General features: G+C 32.3%; 4 protein-coding genes across 12 annotated transcripts; 3 read left to right on the top strand and 1 right to left on the bottom strand.

Moving 5' to 3' along the window:
* Positions 1-448: 448 nt before the first annotated feature.
* Positions 449-3,181, top strand: LOC117237366 (sarcoplasmic calcium-binding protein 1). Of its 4 annotated transcripts, XM_033501259.1 has the most exons (6): positions 453-761; positions 924-1,012; positions 1,833-1,999; positions 2,061-2,190; positions 2,272-2,375; positions 2,917-3,181. In XM_033501259.1, exons 3-6 carry the CDS (start codon positions 1,877-1,879, stop codon positions 3,043-3,045), a joined length of 486 nt encoding a protein of 161 aa, XP_033357150.1. In that variant the 5' UTR covers positions 453-761; positions 924-1,012; positions 1,833-1,876; the 3' UTR covers positions 3,046-3,181. The 4 variants fall into 4 exon arrangements, with proteins under 4 accessions (XP_033357148.1, XP_033357150.1, XP_033357152.1 ...); XM_033501257.1 differs by lacking the exon at positions 924-1,012 and having other exon boundaries at positions 449-761; XM_033501261.1 differs by lacking the exon at positions 924-1,012 and having other exon boundaries at positions 453-745.
* Positions 3,182-3,284: 103 nt separating this feature from the next.
* On the bottom strand, positions 3,285-14,795 carry LOC117237357 (NPC intracellular cholesterol transporter 1). 6 transcript variants are annotated; one of them, XM_033501219.1, is made up of 20 exons: positions 14,435-14,795; positions 13,135-13,486; positions 12,759-13,051; positions 12,362-12,554; positions 11,523-11,654; positions 10,576-10,698; positions 10,277-10,494; positions 9,893-10,197; positions 9,609-9,806; positions 9,327-9,528; positions 8,935-9,232; positions 8,723-8,850; positions 8,387-8,644; positions 8,142-8,305; positions 7,952-8,064; positions 7,288-7,877; positions 7,027-7,215; positions 6,845-6,932; positions 6,300-6,466; positions 3,285-5,493 (listed from the first exon to the last, which is right to left on the bottom strand). In XM_033501219.1, the coding sequence occupies exons 1-19, from the start codon at positions 14,546-14,548 to the stop codon at positions 6,300-6,302; spliced, it is 4,125 nt and encodes a 1,374-aa protein (XP_033357110.1). In that variant the 5' UTR covers positions 14,549-14,795; the 3' UTR covers positions 3,285-5,493. The 6 variants fall into 6 exon arrangements, with proteins under 6 accessions (XP_033357110.1, XP_033357112.1, XP_033357109.1 ...); XM_033501221.1 differs by having other exon boundaries at positions 6,375-6,466; XM_033501218.1 differs by lacking the exon at positions 6,300-6,466.
* A 1,611-nt stretch (positions 14,796-16,406) lies between these two features.
* On the top strand, positions 16,407-17,714 carry LOC117237397 (nucleoside diphosphate-linked moiety X motif 8). The gene is made up of 2 exons (XM_033501315.1): positions 16,407-16,624; positions 16,983-17,714. The coding sequence occupies exons 1-2, from the start codon at positions 16,580-16,582 to the stop codon at positions 17,661-17,663; spliced, it is 726 nt and encodes a 241-aa protein (XP_033357206.1). The 5' UTR covers positions 16,407-16,579; the 3' UTR covers positions 17,664-17,714.
* A 247-nt stretch (positions 17,715-17,961) lies between these two features.
* LOC117237392 (peptidyl-prolyl cis-trans isomerase sig-7) lies at positions 17,962-20,044 on the top strand. Its single transcript, XM_033501307.1, has 4 exons — positions 17,962-18,165; positions 18,280-18,770; positions 18,846-19,087; positions 19,173-20,044. The coding sequence occupies exons 1-4, from the start codon at positions 18,096-18,098 to the stop codon at positions 19,876-19,878; spliced, it is 1,509 nt and encodes a 502-aa protein (XP_033357198.1). The 5' UTR covers positions 17,962-18,095; the 3' UTR covers positions 19,879-20,044.
* The last annotated feature ends 32 nt before the right edge of the window (positions 20,045-20,076 follow it).

Here is a 20,076-nt window from a genome sequence, read left to right as displayed (position 1 = left end):
AATTGTTGCATTGTGTAAGGTAATAATCGTTTTCGGTAGAAAAAATCAAATCATTATTATCTTACAAACTTATACGATGCAATCATTTCTTCTAGATAGATTGCATTTTGATCATTTATGTAATATGTACATAGATTTTGAATTAATTACGATATTTTCTTATGCTACAGCTTTCATCTGATTAGCTTCAACGATGTAAAAACAGACGAAACCTAAAGAAATATCATATAATATTATCAATCGATGAAATTGTCTCGACTAAACGAAGAAAAAGAAGGGAGATAAGCACGAACAAGAGATGGCGACCGATGAAAGCTGGCGAAAGCGATTTACTTTCAGGCAAGTTCGGTGACTGTGTCATGGTGACACCGGCACCGGCACCACCTGAGCCCCTTCCCTGTGTCGTCCTTCTCTAAGGAGGGGTACTCTAAACTTAGCTACAACTCGAGGAAACTCGACTCGAATTCAGTGCAAAACCACCATCCTCTCGAATCAGTTTCTTCATAGCTATCTCGCGGTTACCCCTTGTGTCTTCCCTCGCATTCGGACGACAGCAAGATAACCTTGCGTTCTAATTGCCTTTATACATCCGATCGATTCGTTACCGATAAAAATATTGGGAGAAAGAAAGTAACGCGCGATCAAAAAGGAAAAAAGGTGGCGAAAAAAGAGAAATAAGATCGCTACTGACAGAAAGACTCATCGGATAATGGCCTACAGCTGGAACAATCGAGTAGATTTCATTGTAAGATTTCTTTACGGTTAGTACGTGGTTATTTTCGATAGAGTGTGCGTGATCGTACCTTGGCTATTGCACAAATAATGTTATTATTGTCTTTAAGTTGAGAGCATGTTTATCAGAGTGCTGTTATTGTCCAATTATCAATAAAAATATTAATGTGTGATTTCTGTGAAACTGATAGATCCTTGTGGGACTTCCTCCTTTCAGCATCATCACAGGAAAAGTACATAAAATATGTATCGACCATTGATCCCTGTTCGAAGTGAACTTGTACGTACTAACAGGTTTCTATGTACGGAATATAAAACAAGGAGTTTTGTACTTGAGTTCTAAAAAAACGAAACGGAACGAACAAATAATTCTGTTGGCTTCGAGACTGTCATGCATGTTTAGGATGTAGGTTGACTTTAAAGTATACCATGCCGCCTTCGTAACGCCTGCAATTGGTTGATGCCAAATTTAAGCTTAGCTCTAATTTGTTTTATGGAACAATCTGCCTGATCTGTTTTTCAACATTTTGCTTAATAAGTGTCCTGATTGTATGCAAACATTGTATCATTAACACCCTATGACGTTGTAACAATCACAAACTTAATATCGTATTACATGATAATGAACCAACCTATTTACAAAAAATGATGCGTTCTTCATTGATCTTGATCGATCCGAATCATAATTCAGAGTTTAACAGACATGGATATTTGATAATTTGACTCGTAAGAAGTCGTAATAATCGATGTATAAGAAAAGTCGATAACACAAAGTCGAAATATCGATACGCGAATAAAATCGATAATTGATTCGATCGAGCGATCGATGAAATTTCATAACGATTATCTTTTGAATGTAAAATACGAATTAGATCGAACGATGCATCTGGGGGTCGTGCACTTGGTGATGAATGTCGACCTCTGCCAAAAAGTGAAATATTTGGAGCGCATCCAGCTATACAATAACAAGATTTCCTTAAAAATAAATTGGCACCATCCAATTGATTAATTGGCTGCTATACACGCATTGACTTTTAAATTTTGCGCGAATATAAACTCGACTAACAATCGGTAATTTTCACAATGTTTACCATATTCAGACACAGATAACAATGGCATATTGGAGAAACACGATTTCGAATGCATGGCTCTTAAGATGACTTTGATCGAGGGAAAAGGAGAATTCAGTTACGGCCGTTATCAGGAAAATCTGCACATTATGCTTTCTCTATGGGAAGAAATTGCAGAGCTCGCCGACTTCAATAAAGTAAGATCAACAAAATGCCAGATTGCTTCTACCAATATTTCATTTGCATTTTTTTATTCAGGATGGTATTGTAACTATCGAGGAGTTCAAAGAAGCAGTACAAAGAAGTTGCGTCGGACGGAAGTATCAAGATTTCCCACAAGCGATGAAAATGTTTATCGACAGTCATTTTAAAATAGTAGATTTAAATGGTGTGTACATACATAAATCGATTCGTCGTTCATCCAGTTTGTTTGCCGTGTATCATTAATACATTATTTTTTCGTTTTTAGACGACGGTGTAATCGCTGCCGATGAATTTCGCTATAATTGCGTAACAAGGATTCCTGTAGACAACGTAAATATTTTGGACGAAGCGTACCAAAATCTTCTTAATGTAAGATCATGTTACAAATCACTTTGAGGGGTAACGATTTAAAGATCACCTAATCTTATCTGCTATGTAACCTTTCTGTTGTAATGCATCTATACATAGAACTGCTTTTGATACATTCAATCTGATAAATCTTATCTGAAATTTATTAGTTTGGGGAACATAAGATTATCTTTTAGGAATAGTTTTAGAAAATCTGTAAGTAAAATGTATTTTGGTAGTATCGTAGATGAGAAAAGAATTAATAAAGTCACGGATACAATTGAATTAATTTTAAATTTAACATAAAGAACAATAGCTTGACAATTTGCCAAGTTTGATGGTTGTAATTTATTTCCGGTAGTCAACGGAAGCATGTACCAATCATTAAAGGTCTTTGTAGAACAAACTATTATACAATTTCGATTTGATTATACTCTTAACATAAATTAACATTCGTGTAATCTTACAATATTTTATGCTTCCATAAACATAGGAATATAAATGCTACATATCGAAGAACTTCTTCGTTTCTTATCTTGTTCAATAGTTTATTCATTCGCAGGATGATGACCGAAGGCGCGGAGGACTAACTTTATCGCGTTATCAAGAATTGTACGCGCAATTCCTTGGCAACCCGGACGAAAATTGTCCAGCAGTTCATCTGTTTGGTCCTCTGCATGCGATGGATTAACTAAATACATATATTTCGGAATGAATGACGATTCTCACGTTGCACGTACAAAAGACAATCCTGTTGTATTTAATTATTATTATTAATTTATGTAAGATGTATGATACACAATAAATCCACTATTTTATTGTAAAATCTTTCTGGTCTATAAGAAATACTTGCCAACACTGTTCTTCCACGATTGGGGTTAGGTCTGTTCTTAGGTTAAATCTGTTCTATATAAAGAATACACAAGACACTTGTATTGTACAAACAGAAAAATTTTTATTCATATTACGTGTTAACACAGTATCGTCGTGTTGATCGGACATCTCTTTGGTAGTATCGCCATGCTTTGTTCGTCACAAAAATTTAATACTGAACATTTTGCAATGATATGTTTATGACATTTTGACATATGAATGAACCCAAGTATAATTTTACGTACTTGTTGCCAAATTATGGCACCTTTTATTTAACAGTCATAGTACTTCTTTTTTGTTAACCATGTATATATGTAGAACATGCCTTTAACCGCTTGAATACTAATTTGATGTGTAAGGAATACTCAACCGGATTTACAAACATAGATTTATATGAAAGAATATCATTTTACCTGTGTATATACATAGCATAATATCGTAACAATCGCCAACGAATCATCTATTATTTAACTAACGAGATTTTTTGCAACATTGCATTACGTATTCTTTTGTTGTCAGTATAAAAATTGTTATTCGTATACAAATAATTTAGAAAACATGTTCGAGTTCAACTCGCAACAGGAAATATCCACATTTACAAAGGACATTGATATCGTTTCGATGCAATCAAGCTATCCGAACATTTTTCTATGTTCAACTTCTCATATGAAAAAACAATACTGCTTAAATTTGTTACAGATATTGAGCAGAAACATACAACTCTTAGGAGACACTTTACACCGATGAAGCACGCAAAAGAAATTAAGCACTAATACGACTATATCATTTAACTTCTAGTAATAAGGCTAACTACCTGTTTTTTCATTTATCGAATGTCTTAATTACCTAGAATTAATTAGGCAAATTGTAAGAACGAAACCTACTAAAACCAAGTGATTACTGCATAGTAAAAAATAATAATTTGTCATTGCCTTTTCCTTTTAGTACTTAGATATTTGCTGTGACTTGTTTAATATTACCCATATTCAATAAGATTGCAGACAAAACAAAATCAAATAAAAAACTTTGCCTAAAATATTTATCGGTTATAAAAAAAAAAATAAAGGGAATACGAAATAGTTTCCGGATGCTTGGTTTGAACTAAAAACATATTTCTGGAAACTGTTACTAATATCAACCATATATAAGAAACAACGAGTACTATCGCTTATACATATATCATGGAAAGAAAATCAGGGTAAAATGTACTCCGATATGGATGCCGCACAAATTTTAAGCTGTTAACCTAAATTCTACTTACGTTGAGAATTACGGCTTACATATATGTATATATAATTCTCTAAAGATTTATACAATACGAAATTCAAATTTGTACATATTCGATATTTCACCTCAATTATGGACGGTTAATATTTTTAGATGAAATTTCGAGTCATATTATGCAAAGTATTCGAAAAGACATTAAAAGGAATACGCTGTTTTCTTAAACCTTTTGATATGATATACAAATCTTACCGTCGAATTGGTTTATTCGAAACCTGCATTATACGACACCTATATCGGAAACCAATATTACCTCGCAATGACAAAATGCACAAATAGAGATAAAGCATGATAAAAATGCAGGTACATTTACCATTTGCCAAGCAACACAGATTTACGCATTTCCACTGAAAAAATACCGGAAAACATAAAATTAATATTAATTAAAATCATATTACAATATTTCTTGACACTTCCAATTGATTTGATCAATTGCACCATTTCAGATATTATACCCATAAATCTTAAAGCTTTAGAAATAGAATGATGTAAAATTATGAGACGTTCTTTTATAATTAAATATCTTAAATATAACGCAATCTTATTATGTTAATAGTAACAACAAGATACGAAATTTTTCTTCCTAGTTACGAAATATACCAGACGTGAACTTCATAGTTCGCATCGATTACATGATTCTCGATCACCATTCAGACGCAAATCTACTGAACTTTAAAAAAGGAAAAAATTGTTGATCTTACATATATAGTAAAAATAATTTTGTATTATACAAACAGATTATGTTCAGTCTCTCTAAGTATAAAAGTCGTTTTATGAGTTAATTCGGATAACGATTAATGCTAAAAAGTCACTTGATGTAACTGCTCTATGGAGTTCACACTGGCGTAGGAAGTGGTTGGGTACTGATTGTTGTCATTTTGGAGTAAAGGAGAGTCAGGCCCACACACTTGACTCCTAGATTCGTTTCTAGCCCTGCTGGCACATTCATGGGCTTTTCTACGCCCTCGGCGCGACATCACGCCTGCAAATAATAATAAAAAATAGACATAACTTGAGTCTTTACTTCGATATCCATTATATATCGTAGCTGACTAAAAGCATGTTAAACAAATAATTTATAATACAAATAATATTTAACAGAAAAAGAGAACAAAAATAATGATATGTTTGAAAAGGAGGAAGACATGAGATCTATTCACCAGTGGCAATACATCTTTCCATCTTTCCATATCCCTCTTTTAACTTAACGTTGCAAAATAACTTAACACGATCAAAAAGCTAACAACTACTTCCATCGCCAATTATATTTATGTAATTAAATCAGATTACCAATAGCATTTGTGATATGTACTTGATTTTATAATACACGCAATGGCAATTATACCACAAGAGCATTTATGAAACACATGAAATAGAAAAGAGGAGTTTTGCAACTAATTTATAGTTATTGAAACAATGAAAGGAAAATTACGTTAACAAAGCAGTATACTTTCATAGAAATCGATAGGTATATATATCCCATCCCACACTCATCGACATACACAGATTGCATCGTAATAAAGAAATCTCAGAAAGAAGTTTATAGTATTTGCACTTTCGAGTATCTGTTAAGTAAGTGCACCAAATACCATTCGATATGTCAGAAATATTTACAATACTAGTTTGACGTAACCATAACTAAATACTGTTTTTATAAAAACAGATGTAGACTAATTTTGAAATAAAGCCGGGTGTTGCATAAAGCTGTGTTGAATATCAAGTCGAACAAAGATAGAAATATTGTAATGATACAGAAAGGAAGTGTAAATATATGTGTATCCTGCGTACCTATCTTTCATATTCAAGCACTCTGAACGTAGGTGTGCTTGTGGTGGGTGTGGGAGGAGAATTGAGTTTGCTTACGCGATGATTCAAGGAAGTCTCCTGTACGTTGTCCAGATTTCCTTGCATTGCTCTCTTGTGATTTGCTAACTTTTCTCTGTTCATTGGTGTGCCTAGAACCACCAGAAGCCATGACCAAAGCTCTCTTAAGTTGTTACTGTACTTTTTTTTTAGTTCTTTCGAATAGAAATTACTAGAAGGTCGCCAATACTTAAAGACAAATGTCTAAGTTGGCATGCGAACAAAAACAAGTATGTACAAATGTTAATAGTGAAGCAAAAAGATGTAAGGGACCATATACTTTGTCTGCAGAGCACAACCTTCTTGTATATCAATTGTACTTCCTAATGTCTAGGGATATGAAAATTAAACTTATTTTTTACTATGTTAAGTGGCACTGGTGTTTTAAGGAATTTCATTTGATTTATATGGAAATTTGATTTTAATGCGAGAATATGGTAATAAAACCATAACTAATAAATGAATCTTACCAATGTAACTTAATAATACTGGCAGGAATATTAGACCATGTGCAGCCCCAAACAACACAATACCCAGGTACATTCTGAAGTAGAATACCTGAAGATTTTTTCAACAATAACTTTGGTTTTATTATAAAACAGGAATAATATATATAAGGACAACGGATATAAACGTAATTATCAAGACCTACCTTAAAGATTTGACTTCTAGCAAAACCGAGTACTATAATTCCACCAAACTTTGTAAGAGTGATACCGCTAAAAATTGAACTTCCCATATTCGTCAATGCATCAGCAACCCTTTCAACACGTGTTGTTTTTACTGATACTGAGAAGGAGTGTACCAAATGACTGCAAAATTCAACGGCAATTCCAACAGCCTGCAGAAGAAGTACATTGTTTACTTTCCTAATGACATTCTATATTTAAAATCTGAAACTCGATATGCTTACCATAACAAGATTAACGAGGGATACTGCATTTAATGTTATGTGCCACCAATACATTAAACCACCAATATTAACGACAATCATCATAATGGTAATTACAACAATAACAGAGGAAAATATGTCCAAACCCATCAAAAGGAAAGTTACCACGAAGATAGCAATTAAGGATATCCCTATACTATATAACGTGTCCGGCCACATTGTTAAGTACTGCTCGTAAAAAACATAAAATATGCTGTACGGAAACACCTCAACGGTTGAACTGTCACCGATACTTTTTAAATAGTTATTAATCGTCTCTGTTATATTTGCTGATATAGCTCTTGCAGCTCTCATCGATTCGTAATAATCGGCGGATGTTTTTAATATAGTATGGTAAGCCATAAAATAGGACGCCCCGACTTTCGACAGGCCTGTTTCAAGGTCAGTAACATAGTTAACACCGTGACCATAAGCAGCATGACCTGCTTTAGCACACATTTCATCAGGATTATCTTGCAAGAAAAATGATACATATCGTTCAAAGTCTGTTGGTATAGGTCTTCCAATATTATTTGTGGTGATATTACACGAAGAGCAATATTTACTAGATCCTGAAAATATAAAATATATATTTTCGTTTTCTTTCCAATATTGTGATATATTACAAGAAAATTCAATTGTATACCTGTATGCGGACAGAAAGAATCATTTGAAACAAAATATTTGCAACACATCGACAATTGAGACCAGTCGATATAATCATCTAGCCATGATGATGCAGGTTTTGCTATGTATGTCCTAAATAAGCAGTTATTTTAATAAGTCTGTTTTATGATTCGATACAATATAATTTATATAATAAATGTAACAATTACCTATTTGATTGTTTTGATGCTATAAATATTTGAGTCGATACCGAATCGTTATTACAATATTGACCACCACATACAAGATTCTGTATATCTTTGTTAGAATAATTTAATCCTTCTTTTACAACAAAGTACATTGGTGGTCCAATAGATAAGTAACTATTTAAAAACTTGAAAAGGAAAGAAAAAAATGTTATAACCATTTCTTAAGTATCTGTGTTTTTCATTGGTATAAATATTATATTACTTACTTTGAAATATTTCAAGACAAAACTATCTTCAGGCATAGAAAGTTCCTGATCTAGACCAATTTCAATGTGCGGAACAACCGCAATGCTTGAACAAATCCATCCAAAAAATACTATCATAACAAATGCACGCACCCATTTTTTCAACAATAGTGGAACATACACAACTTTGAAAAGTTTATACAAAATTCCGTTTACTACTTCCTCCCCGTCGTCTTTCTTCGATCCACGAATAAAACAACATACATCAAGTTTATTGTTCTAAAAAATATATAAAAATATCAATTATACTAAACTTTTGTTATAGAATATGTACTGTTCAATTTTATTAATACATACTGCTTGACGAACAGTATCTAGTGCTAATAAGCTAACAAAACAGGTTACTTGTAGCACAAAATCTACCAATAATGCCATACCGGCATATAGAGCAAAAGCTTTAACGGCAGGCATATCAGATAATCCACCTAAAGAAACATAATATTCTCAGCATATTATACTCGACGTTCCTTAGTTCATACTTAATACATGTGAATCTTTTCAATATTTACCAAGGAAGAAACAACAACTTTCTGACACACTGGTAAGTAACATGCTTGGTCCCACTTGACCGAGAATACGACCGATATGTTCAGGTATTGATTCATTAGGACGACGGCTTTCCCTTTGATGTGTTTGGACAAGTATGAAAATATTGTCTACTCCAACAGCCAGGACAAGGAATGGTATGACTTCAATAATAATGAGCGTAGCCGGAATGCCAACAAAACCAAATAAACCAACAGAACAAACAACAGAGGCCAATACCAAAAGTACACCACCAAGGCCAAGAGTAATTTTAGAATCGATCTAAAAATAAAGAAGTAAATGTTAGATATATGTCGATAAAATAAATATGCGATACCATATCTGATTTTGAACTATCTTCTTTTGTTATTTTTACCAAAAGTCGACTGCAATTTTTTATCTGCCCAAGAGAAATTGCAATATATGCAAACATAATAATATATGAGACAAGAATAGTTAAAACATCTGATTGAGATTCACGATTCAATTCATCCTCTATTGAACGTTCTGAGGTAAAAGCAATATCCATAAATGCTGGTTTCTTTGTCGCTATCCAATTTTTCATAAATTTGACGTAACTAAAATTACAATATCACTTACTTAAATAATGAAGAACAAACACTTAAATACTCTTTTTCACTCTATGTGATTTAGTCACCTCATTTCCCATTCCATTGCTGGATGTAACTTGGATTTATTATGATAATTATTTACTAGTATAGATAAAATTACTGCTGTGGCTTTCTCATATGAAGGATTCTGGAGATCTTGACCTGGTGATAAAAATCCTCCAACTGCAATTGCTGGTTCCACAGGACCACCATAAGGTGCCAGACATTCAGGATTATATGCATTTCTGAATATAAAATATAATAAAAAATTATTAACAAAGAGATATATATCTTAATACTAGTATGATGCTCTATAATCAAATTAGCTTACTGCGAACAAACTCTGAAGTGATCTAAATAATTTACTGTAAAATTATCATCATCTACAGTAGTGTAATCGAAAGCTTCTACACTGTCTTGCCAATATCCCCAAATACTTTGAATGACACATTGTGATACTGTTGGCGGTCCCGTAAACGGACTGGTTAATGGAGCAAAACATATGTTTGCTAAAGTAAAATTATTTGGAGTTGTTATCTTCTTTATTTCTTCTTGTAATTTGTAGACAGTTTTGAGGAAGGTATCATTAAATACAGGACCAAAGATAACTGGACCATTGGATGTATTATGTACAATCTAAAAATAATTGATATAGCTGTACGTCTTCTATATATTGCTAAAAAATAATTTTATTCTACCAGTGATCAAAACTTACGTTTGGCAAACCAATTGATGTTATAATTATTTGTTCAGTTCTATAGAATGGTTCAAAATGTTGATCGAAATATTCTTTTTCAATTCGTGATCGAGATTGTGGAGCAGCCCATAATTCAACTGGATCAGTGGTAACATGTATATATTTTATTCCATGTCCCAAACTAATGATAAATAAGAAACCAACGAAAAGGACAAACCACGGTCGTGACGCGCATGCTAAAGAAAGAAATTGAATACTTCTGACCGTTATTGAAATATAATACTTTTGTAACATTATGTAATGAAATGATCACATACCTGTACCCCACCAACAAAAGAATTCTGCTAACAGTTTGTCGGTGCCTGCACCTAATCTTTCGATGAATGTTGATTGTTCTTCATCGTCGAATCCGCTCGGCAAATCATCTGCAGATATCACACCTATAAAAGTTTTTGCGTTACGGAAAAGAGCATATTGTAATGTATATGTCCAGAAAGTGCTGCAGTAAGTGAAATAAATTGTAAATAGTGTGCTGTAAACAGATACATTAAGCAAACTATTCATTCAGTTGTACAGAATAAAAATGTTGTAACGAAAATGTTGAAATAACATATAAATTTTGTACCAAAACAATATAAAGTAGAAATAATTAATATAAAAATAGAAAAGAACAAACAAACAATAATTGGTTCAATTCAGCAACTTAAAATTTTAGATATCAAATATATTGCAGGCAACTATAATGTTTTGAATATTTCTATTAAAGAATGTAGAACATTAAAAGTGTAAAATATAAAATTAAATAAATGCAAAAATATAAAAACATTTTAAATTTAACTTATTCCGTATGTTAATAAAATGAATATTAATTATGGAAGTATAAAAGTTCCTAGTAAATACCATATATGCTTTGAATTGAAATGTTATGCAATGTTTACAACAGTGATATAATAAATATTTAATAAACTGATTTACTTATTCTGTTCAGTAATTTTAGAATATGTTCCCACAACATACTGCATACATTTTGAGAAACATTAATATGGAGAAATTTGGAAATACTTTAATGATGACAATACACAGTAACAATACATAAGTAAGAAATAAAGGGAAAGTTCTTTACTCAGGAAAATGACGAAGCACAAATGATGAGGATGATAACCAAGCATAATACCATAACAACAGAACGATATACAGTAATGAAAAAGAAATTAAGAATCAAGCACAAGTCCACATATTGAAGATACACTTGATAGGAACGTACTGGAACGTTTAGATTGAAGTGGGCTGTCTTCTTGGTCTGCGGCGAGAGCAATACGAGCACCATCTCCTGGGTGGTGTAACCCTGCGGCTAGGCGTCTACCCACCTGCCTTCCTACTTCCTCACCTCGTGCAACTATACATATACGCACACCATACATACAACTGATGATTCTAAATCAAATCTTTTCAATTTCATACAATTATCTTATTTATTCATGATACCATATTTGTCATGAGAAATTAATAATAAAAATAGTTGATATTTTTATATCTACTGTATATTTTTGTATCTACTGTAATATAAGCATCTGTTAATGAAATAATGACTGTCAAAATGTTTTGATATTATTTTTAATATTGTTTCAATTGTCATATATATATGCTCCTCCACAATTATAAATTATTAATCAAGGGAAAAAATAAAAAACAAATGTTCATGAAACCAAGCATAGTGCAAAATTTATAAAATAAATTCTTAAACCACAACCAAAGAATAAGATAATACAGAAGAAACACAGCAATAAAAATAATCCTGTATTAAGGAAGAAAGGTCAATGATATGGATTAAATATTAAGATAATTTGAACTGAAGTGTACTTGTTCTCTTTAAAACAATGTAAGTGACAATTACATACAAAATTAGTCACTAATGCAAGGTAAAAACAGTACTGTGTAAACTATTATTGAATAAAATATAGTACAGAGTTTGAGGGATAAAAGATGCATTTCACACTGCAATTTCCATAATACAATAAATTTACCAATTTCCTTCACAAATATGAAAAGAATGAGGTGTTTTTTCTGAATAAATATCTTTAAACAATAAATGAAGTTCCTTACCAATTTGTTTTCTATTATTGAAGCATACAATGGATAAGATGAAAAGAGCTGAACCACACACAAAAGTAATGATCATCATTACAGCATAGCCATCATAGCCAAAAATGGTGAAAGGTGTTGGTAAGGGAGGTGGTGATGGTGGTACTGGGCAACTGGCTTCGCAGTCTACACAACTGCATGCTGGAGTATTTTTCTACACATATAGGACATATTCAATAAATTTCATTAATTCAGAGAAAAGGTCAAATTAGAAATTCTTTAAAAAATGTTGTAGCTTGATTTATACTAACTCCATAATTTAATTAATATGTATATACATCATATATCATATAGATATAATATGAAAACCAATTAAGCTCAATTTATTTATAGCTAATTAACTCTTACAAATACTTACATTTAATGCTTTATTACAAGGGGTAATTTTAGGGTCTACAGGAATAAATGAACCTACAGGTTCATCAGTATTTTTATATGTAATTTGAAATGGTACATATTGATTGTTTGCTGCATCACCCATATAATGGAACCATTTTAATGTGGTACATCTACTAGCTCCCCATATGCCACACATTAAATCCATTGCTAATTGTCCAGTGCTAGGTACTGATACTTTGTTACAAGAATTAAATGTACCTTCCAAATACTTATTTGTTATATATATATCTATGCCATTGACATATTTTACATCTAAAAAAGAATTATATATTATTATTTAATGCATGTTACAGTGACTTTATATTTACGGAAACATTGCTAAATAATCAAATTACTTTTCTCTGTTTGTATTTCTGTAACGTTGATAAACTTGCTTTGTACTGGGCTACAAGTAAATTCACAGAAATGCTTTACTAAATTATCCAAACAGCTAGGACATCTGTTTAAAAAATTAGATGCTAGCTTAATATTTTGATCCATTGTTTTTAACTGATTTGTATCGCAGCAGGTATTAATCCCATTTCCAGAATCAATCATTAAATGAGGACAATTTTTAGCCAATAGTTTTTGACCTTCATTATCCAATAACTTAGGTGGTCCTGTATAAGGGCAATTCTTTTTGTGCATATATATGTCTGTGTAACATTCTCCATACCAAATACACTGACCATCTTGTGTTGCAGATACCTATTGACAAATATTAAACAACTTTCCTTTTAACAAAATACATTTTAAAATACATTTTAAATATTGCTTCAAAATGTATTTCTAATTTCTTGATGGTTAAAACAAAAATATTAATCAAAAACATATCAATTTAAATTACTTAAATTTTTCAATTCAATCTAATTTTTATTGAATTTAAATTATTCTGTTAACTATACAATATTAACAAGTAATGAATCACTGCCATGAAAGCAATATGAGATCATGCATAAAGACATTGAAATTCTTTCATAGTGCAATCATTTGATAAGAGATAGGACTAACATTAAGTATAAAGTTATTATATGTTATAAATTAATCGTCCTAATTACATTACATTGTTAAAGAAATAAAGTATCTGTTTATCTACTCATGCATTTACAAATTATTATTTCTTATTTACTTATCATATCTTTTATTGTAACAAATGATAACAAAAATAAACTATTACCTCATTCCAACTCATGATTCATTTTTCGAGAAATTATTTTTTATCAGAAAATATATTTATACAATTTGAGGAATTAAATAACTTTTTTCGAAGCATACAAATATTTTGTAAAAAATTTATGTAAACAAAAAGTATGACGTTAATCTCGAAAGAAAATTTTGTGAATTCTTTTAAACAGGAACATTGATTTTAATAAGAGCAGTTAAAAAGATCTGCATTGATCTCATCACGGCAAATAAAGATCAAGTGACATCAGTTAATGTCCCCTTAATGGATAAGGCAAAGGTATAATTAAATTTAATGGACTTCTTTGGACAAATGCAACAGCCGCGGCGACGATATCAACGGTAAATTTTCACGAGGATAGGCCGAGATGACGTCACGAATGCGAGTTGTTTTACGACACCAGGGTGTGGTATAGACGATGAATTATTTGTACGATACTCGTAACGTCGTAATTTTGTGATTAATTAACTTACTGCGTTAATAAGATTCCAAGCACCTAGCACAAAGATTATCACGTTTAGACGTGACATGCTAGCGTCTGTCAAAGTTCGACGGTGGCCTCGGTAAAACACGTAAAACCAATACATAACTCGCTTACGAACACAGTCGATATCGAACGATTACTTTAAACTGTATTTTAACGTCAACACGTAATTTTGTTACGATTGCTTATTGCCTGTATTATTCATATTGGTACATTTTATGTTGCTGTCGGAAACAGTCTACAAAGATACATAGGCGGCGAACGATCACGTTTCGCTGAACGAACGACGCGACTAGAACTGCGCTCTATCAGTGGCACGCAGCACGCAAAGACGCAGCACGATGGCGACATTGGTAATCACAATCCTAAACGCATCGAATGATCCAGGGCCGTTCGGCTATTCTCGGTGTTGTTCGGCTCCCGCTTCAATTTCTCAGGAATGTTTACTCGAAATACGATACATATTCTTAAACTGCAAAATCATATGAAATATAGAAAACTAAGCGATTTATTTTTTGATCCCTGAACTTATTGATAGAGAAAGGTCATAACTATAGTCACGAATAAAGATCATAATTAAGTGACCTCTGATTAATAACTACATATAATCGTTAATCTGTAAATGTCAGTTCCTCAAATTCTATATAGTATAAAATGCTTAACACCTGAATGTACGTTATCTAATTTTACTACAAATTATCAGTGATATTCATAGTTATTATGTACAAATTAATACAAATTAATTCCGGCTAACAACTAGTTTACGTAAATAAACATTAAAATCGATTGATCTTCACTTTTTTTCTATACAAATATACAAAATTAACAAATTGAAAAACATTGTAGCACTTGTTATTACCATTATTACTATCTGCTATCATCGTTCGTACGTAATTAAATTTTGTATCAATATACATATGTAATATTATGACACATCTATTTGTTGCGTAATTGTTGTAGAGCTGAAATGAAATATCGGAATTGGTTTCTAGAAGTTTACCATTCCTCATAAATCGATTTATAATACATTACTTGCTCGTATTTCGACGTATTACCACCTAAATCAATTCGAATGTATTCTAGCCTTGGGGCAAAGACTCTTTCAATCGTTACTATGGATTTATTCGTCGCAACAAGATAAAAATCTCGAAACGTAAGAACATTAGAATTTTCGTAGAAACGAGAAATGCTTTCAAGATTCACTTTGCACATTGTTTGTACGTTGTGATCTAGGTCACGGTTAAATAATAAATTAACATGCACAATGCATTCGCAATGTGTTGTGAAAGTTGAAGCCTAAAAATCAAATTTTCATATTAACATGATTGGAATAATATATGATAAATTGATTTTACATTTTGAAAATTGACAATAATTGGTAAACTAACCACTAAAAATTGAATTAGAACCTATATTGCAATATACTGTGAAAGAACATCTTCGAGATTTTCGAATCCAGAATATGTGCATTTCGTGACAAATAATAGATTATTCCTTAGCCATGTATGCACATATATTCAGGGAAACGTTAATTTGGACAGCAACCGGACGTTCAGCATCATTCTTTGCATCGGTCTTTCGTAATACATAATATCATATCAATTGTGAAAGGTAATATTTAGGTTCTTCCTGTTTTTTGTGATTTTAAGAAATTTAATGAGAATTAAATGACGAGTAAAAAACACATATATATGCATGATTCAGTAAATATTTTAATTGCCATTAAATACCTAGGAATGATGGGTTTTGCAAGCGATTAAAAATCTGTTTAATAATTATTACAGAAGACATCCTTCGATTAGTAAGTGTATGAAATGTTTAAAAGAGAATACGTAATAATAACAAACTGTACAAAAATAAGATAAGATGATATAAACACGAGTTAGGAGACTAACATTACATATGATCGGTACATCGATTACCATATTTAAAAAGAGATCGTTTAAATCCGATTGATCGGACATCTAGTAGCTGTGCATAAAATCATCGTAATGGTAGGCATATTGCAAGAGATTCTTGATAAATTGAGCATCAAGGCTAGCTACGTTTTAAGTAGACCGTATTTCTTTCTCACAATTTCTGATCTCTCATCATACGTAACGTAGAAAGTATTTCTGGGATATAACTTGCATCAATGAAACTCTATTCCTTTTCTTTACGCTGTTTACAGCGTTGTTTTGTAAGTATTTTTTTTTCATGTGAAAGTTGTTGTCATATATTCCCTTGCTTCATTCTTTGCATACCAGATGGCGCTTCTTTCGCGAATTTATTTTCAATTCATTTATTTTCAAATAATGGTGGCGAAAGCAAAATGTATTAACATTGAATATACGAAATTTTTTATTCGTTTCTTTGGCTTTATTTTTAGCATTCGAAAAGAAATGTCACTGCTGTTGAATTATTAACATTTCAGAGATATGTTTAATCAGCCTCTTTTAGCATGTAATGTACGAAAACGACTAAAATGTCCGCGCTTCGATACCATTGATTGTCATCGTAATATCGCACTAAAAAAATGTTTCTTCTTTACAAAAAAGTCGACGGAAACCCAACAAGGCTTAAGTGCGATCAAGCTGGAATATTTGAAACCAGAAGTTGTGCTTAGTGAGAAAAATCGGAAATCTTTTATCGAGAAGTTCAAGGCCAGTAGAGTACCACAGGTAGATGGTAATGCGATTCCTCAGGCCGCTGTTTTAGTGCCATTATGCATGCACAAAGGAGAACTTGGTTTCTTATATACCTTAAGATCAACCAAATTATCTTCGAATCGTGGACAAGTCTCATTTCCTGGTGGAATGCACGACAAAGAAGATCGTAGCCTGGAAGAAACTGCATTACGTGAAACATGGGAAGAACTTAAAATTCCAAGGGAGAAAATCGACGTTTGGGTCTCCGGTAACATGATTGATAAAAAGAACGTCATGGTGTTGCCAGTTTTCGGCTATATCGGTGAAGTTGATCCAGAAAAGCTTCAAATTAATGTAAACGAAGTAGAAGAAGCTTTTTTTCTCAGCTTAAAAAATCTCTGCGATCTTTCAGTGTGTCGGTTTACTCAGTTCCGTGAAAACTACACTTTACCGGTTTATTTAGGAGGGAAACACCGTGTTTGGGGTTTCACCGCAGCAATAACACATATGGCCTTAAATGCTCTCGTACCTGATGCCTATAAACACAAACTCGTTCGTTCACGGTCAATGTTACTAGAAAAAAGGAGATAAAAATATTTGTTAATCGTGAAATTGTATTGTATATAATTTGTATTTCATCCCTTATTTACATGTATATATATATGTGTGTGTATATATATATATATATGTCATAATTGATATAAAGAATTAAAAAAAGAGTTATGATTTCTCTTCCCCATTATGTGGAATATGTTTGAAAAATGCATACATATTTGTAGTTTAAGAGGAAGTATTCTAAATCATATGTATATAATTACATAACATATTTAGTTCAATACTACATATGTAGATGTCACTGGCCACAGGATGAATCCGTATGTTCTGTTATGAGCGTCATTTATATGTGGGTATATCGTCTGATGTCGTATGAAGATGTATGTAAGAATATTATGAGATATTGAGATGCTATGAATATAATAAGCAGAAATGAAATTAGCCTCTAAATAAGAAAACCGTGAAAGCATGGCGGTTGTAGTAGAAACTACTATAGGAGATTTTACTGTTGATTTATACACTGAAGAACGCCCACAAAGTAAGTGTAAAACAAAAATAGAGGTTATGTTTTCTTGTTATTATGTATTGGAATTTTCAGTGAAAGAAATTTGGTTGTTGACAACAGTATTTATTAATATATAATATTTTGCAGCATGTCGAAATTTTTTGAAATTATGCAAATTAAAATATTACAACTGGAACTTATTCCATTCTGTTCAAAGCAATTTTATTGCTCAAACCGGAGATCCCACCAGTACTGGGAAAGGTGGAGAAAGTGTCTATGGAATAGTGTTAGGTGAAAAAGCAAGATATTATGAAGCAGAGCAGATGCCAAAAATAAAGCACGATAGAAGTGGTTTATTGTCTATGGTTAATTGTGGCAGCAACATGCTTGGATCTCAGTTTTTTGTTACTCTTGCACCCGAACTTCAATCATTGGATGGAGAACATTGCGTATTTGGTGAAATTACAGAAGGACTAGAAATTATTCTCAAGTTCAATGAAACTATATGTGATGGGGATCACAGACCTTACCAGGATATACGTATCTCTCACACCGTTATTTTGGAAGACCCTTTCGAAGATCCAAAAGGTTTTATCATACCCGATCGAAGTCCACCACCCTCCAAAGAAGTTTTAATGGTATAATATCTTTTTGCTTCATGTTTTTAAAATTTGCAAGATTTTCTTTGTCATAGTAAATAAATATATTTGTAGAGCGATAGAATCGGAGCTGACGAAGTGATAGATGATACAGCTGGTATGACAGCTGAAGAGATCACAGAAATGCAAAAAGAGAAGGAAGCTAAAGCAAGAGCAACAATATTGGAAATTGTGGGTGATATTCCAGATGCGGAAATGGCTCCACCTGAAAATGTCCTGTTTGTCTGTAAACTAAATCCTGTTACGACTGATGACGATCTCGAAATTATTTTCAGTAGATTTGGAAAAATTATTGGGTATGAATGGTTTAGCAATCTTGCTGATAGACACCTATTACATTTGGTATATTGATCAAATTGTTTTTCTCTTTGCTTTTTTCAGTTGTGAAGTTATTAGAGATCGGCAAACTGGAGATTCATTGCAATATGCGTTCATCGAATTCGCTGATCGTAAAAGTTGCGAAGAAGCGTATTTTAAAATGGACAATGTATTGATCGACGATCGTCGTATACACGTTGATTTTTCGCAATCGGTAGCCAAAATGAGATGGAAAGGCAAGGGTAAAGGCATACAATATTTTGACGATGAAGCTGATGAGGTTGGAAATGAGAATCTAGAAAAAGTCATTTCGAAGCATAAGCAGAGAGATGAACCTAGGAGCAAAGAAATAGAACACAGAAAATATGAGCGTATAAAGGACGCCAATAAAGCCAAGGTATACTCCTATAACAGGGATAAATATATAGAGAAGGAAAAGTATAAGGTACAAAGACATCGTGATAGTTCGCGCGAAAGATACGAATACGACTCTAGACGGAGGAAAGAAAGCAAAAGAAGAAGTAGAGATAAAAGCAGAGATAGGAGCCGAGACAGAAGCAAAAGGGAAAGTTATAGAGAACACAAACAAAAAAAGAAATCTGACGGTGAGAAAAAAAGATGGGATAGGGGGAATTCTGGCTCTAGTGACGAGGATTTAAGATATGAGAAACATAAAGACGGACATTCGAGTTATAAAAAGAAGCGCACCAAAAATCGATCTGTCGAAAGGTATGAAAAATCAGAAAAACACAAGCAAAAAAGGAGATGATATAAAAAATATCTGTGATATTTATCCATAGTACTACAAGTTTTACGCACGTAGAATGCATATACAGTACGCAATATGCGATATAATTGTGAATGTCTATTTTGTAAAATTGAACTGTAAACTTCCACTTTTTATGCGAATAAAAATCTTTCTTTAATTCTTTCAACGCTTGATTATTTATAATATCTAATTTATATT

This window comes from Bombus vosnesenskii, unplaced genomic scaffold (assembly GCF_011952255.1).
Source record: "Bombus vosnesenskii isolate JDL3184/JDL3185 unplaced genomic scaffold, Bvos_JDL3184-5_v1.1 scf7180000013370, whole genome shotgun sequence".
In the NCBI taxonomy this organism is placed as follows: domain Eukaryota; kingdom Metazoa; phylum Arthropoda; class Insecta; order Hymenoptera; family Apidae; genus Bombus; species Bombus vosnesenskii.
Note: the sequence above shows the minus strand (reverse complement) of the source record. Positions and strands in the feature narration are given on the sequence as shown.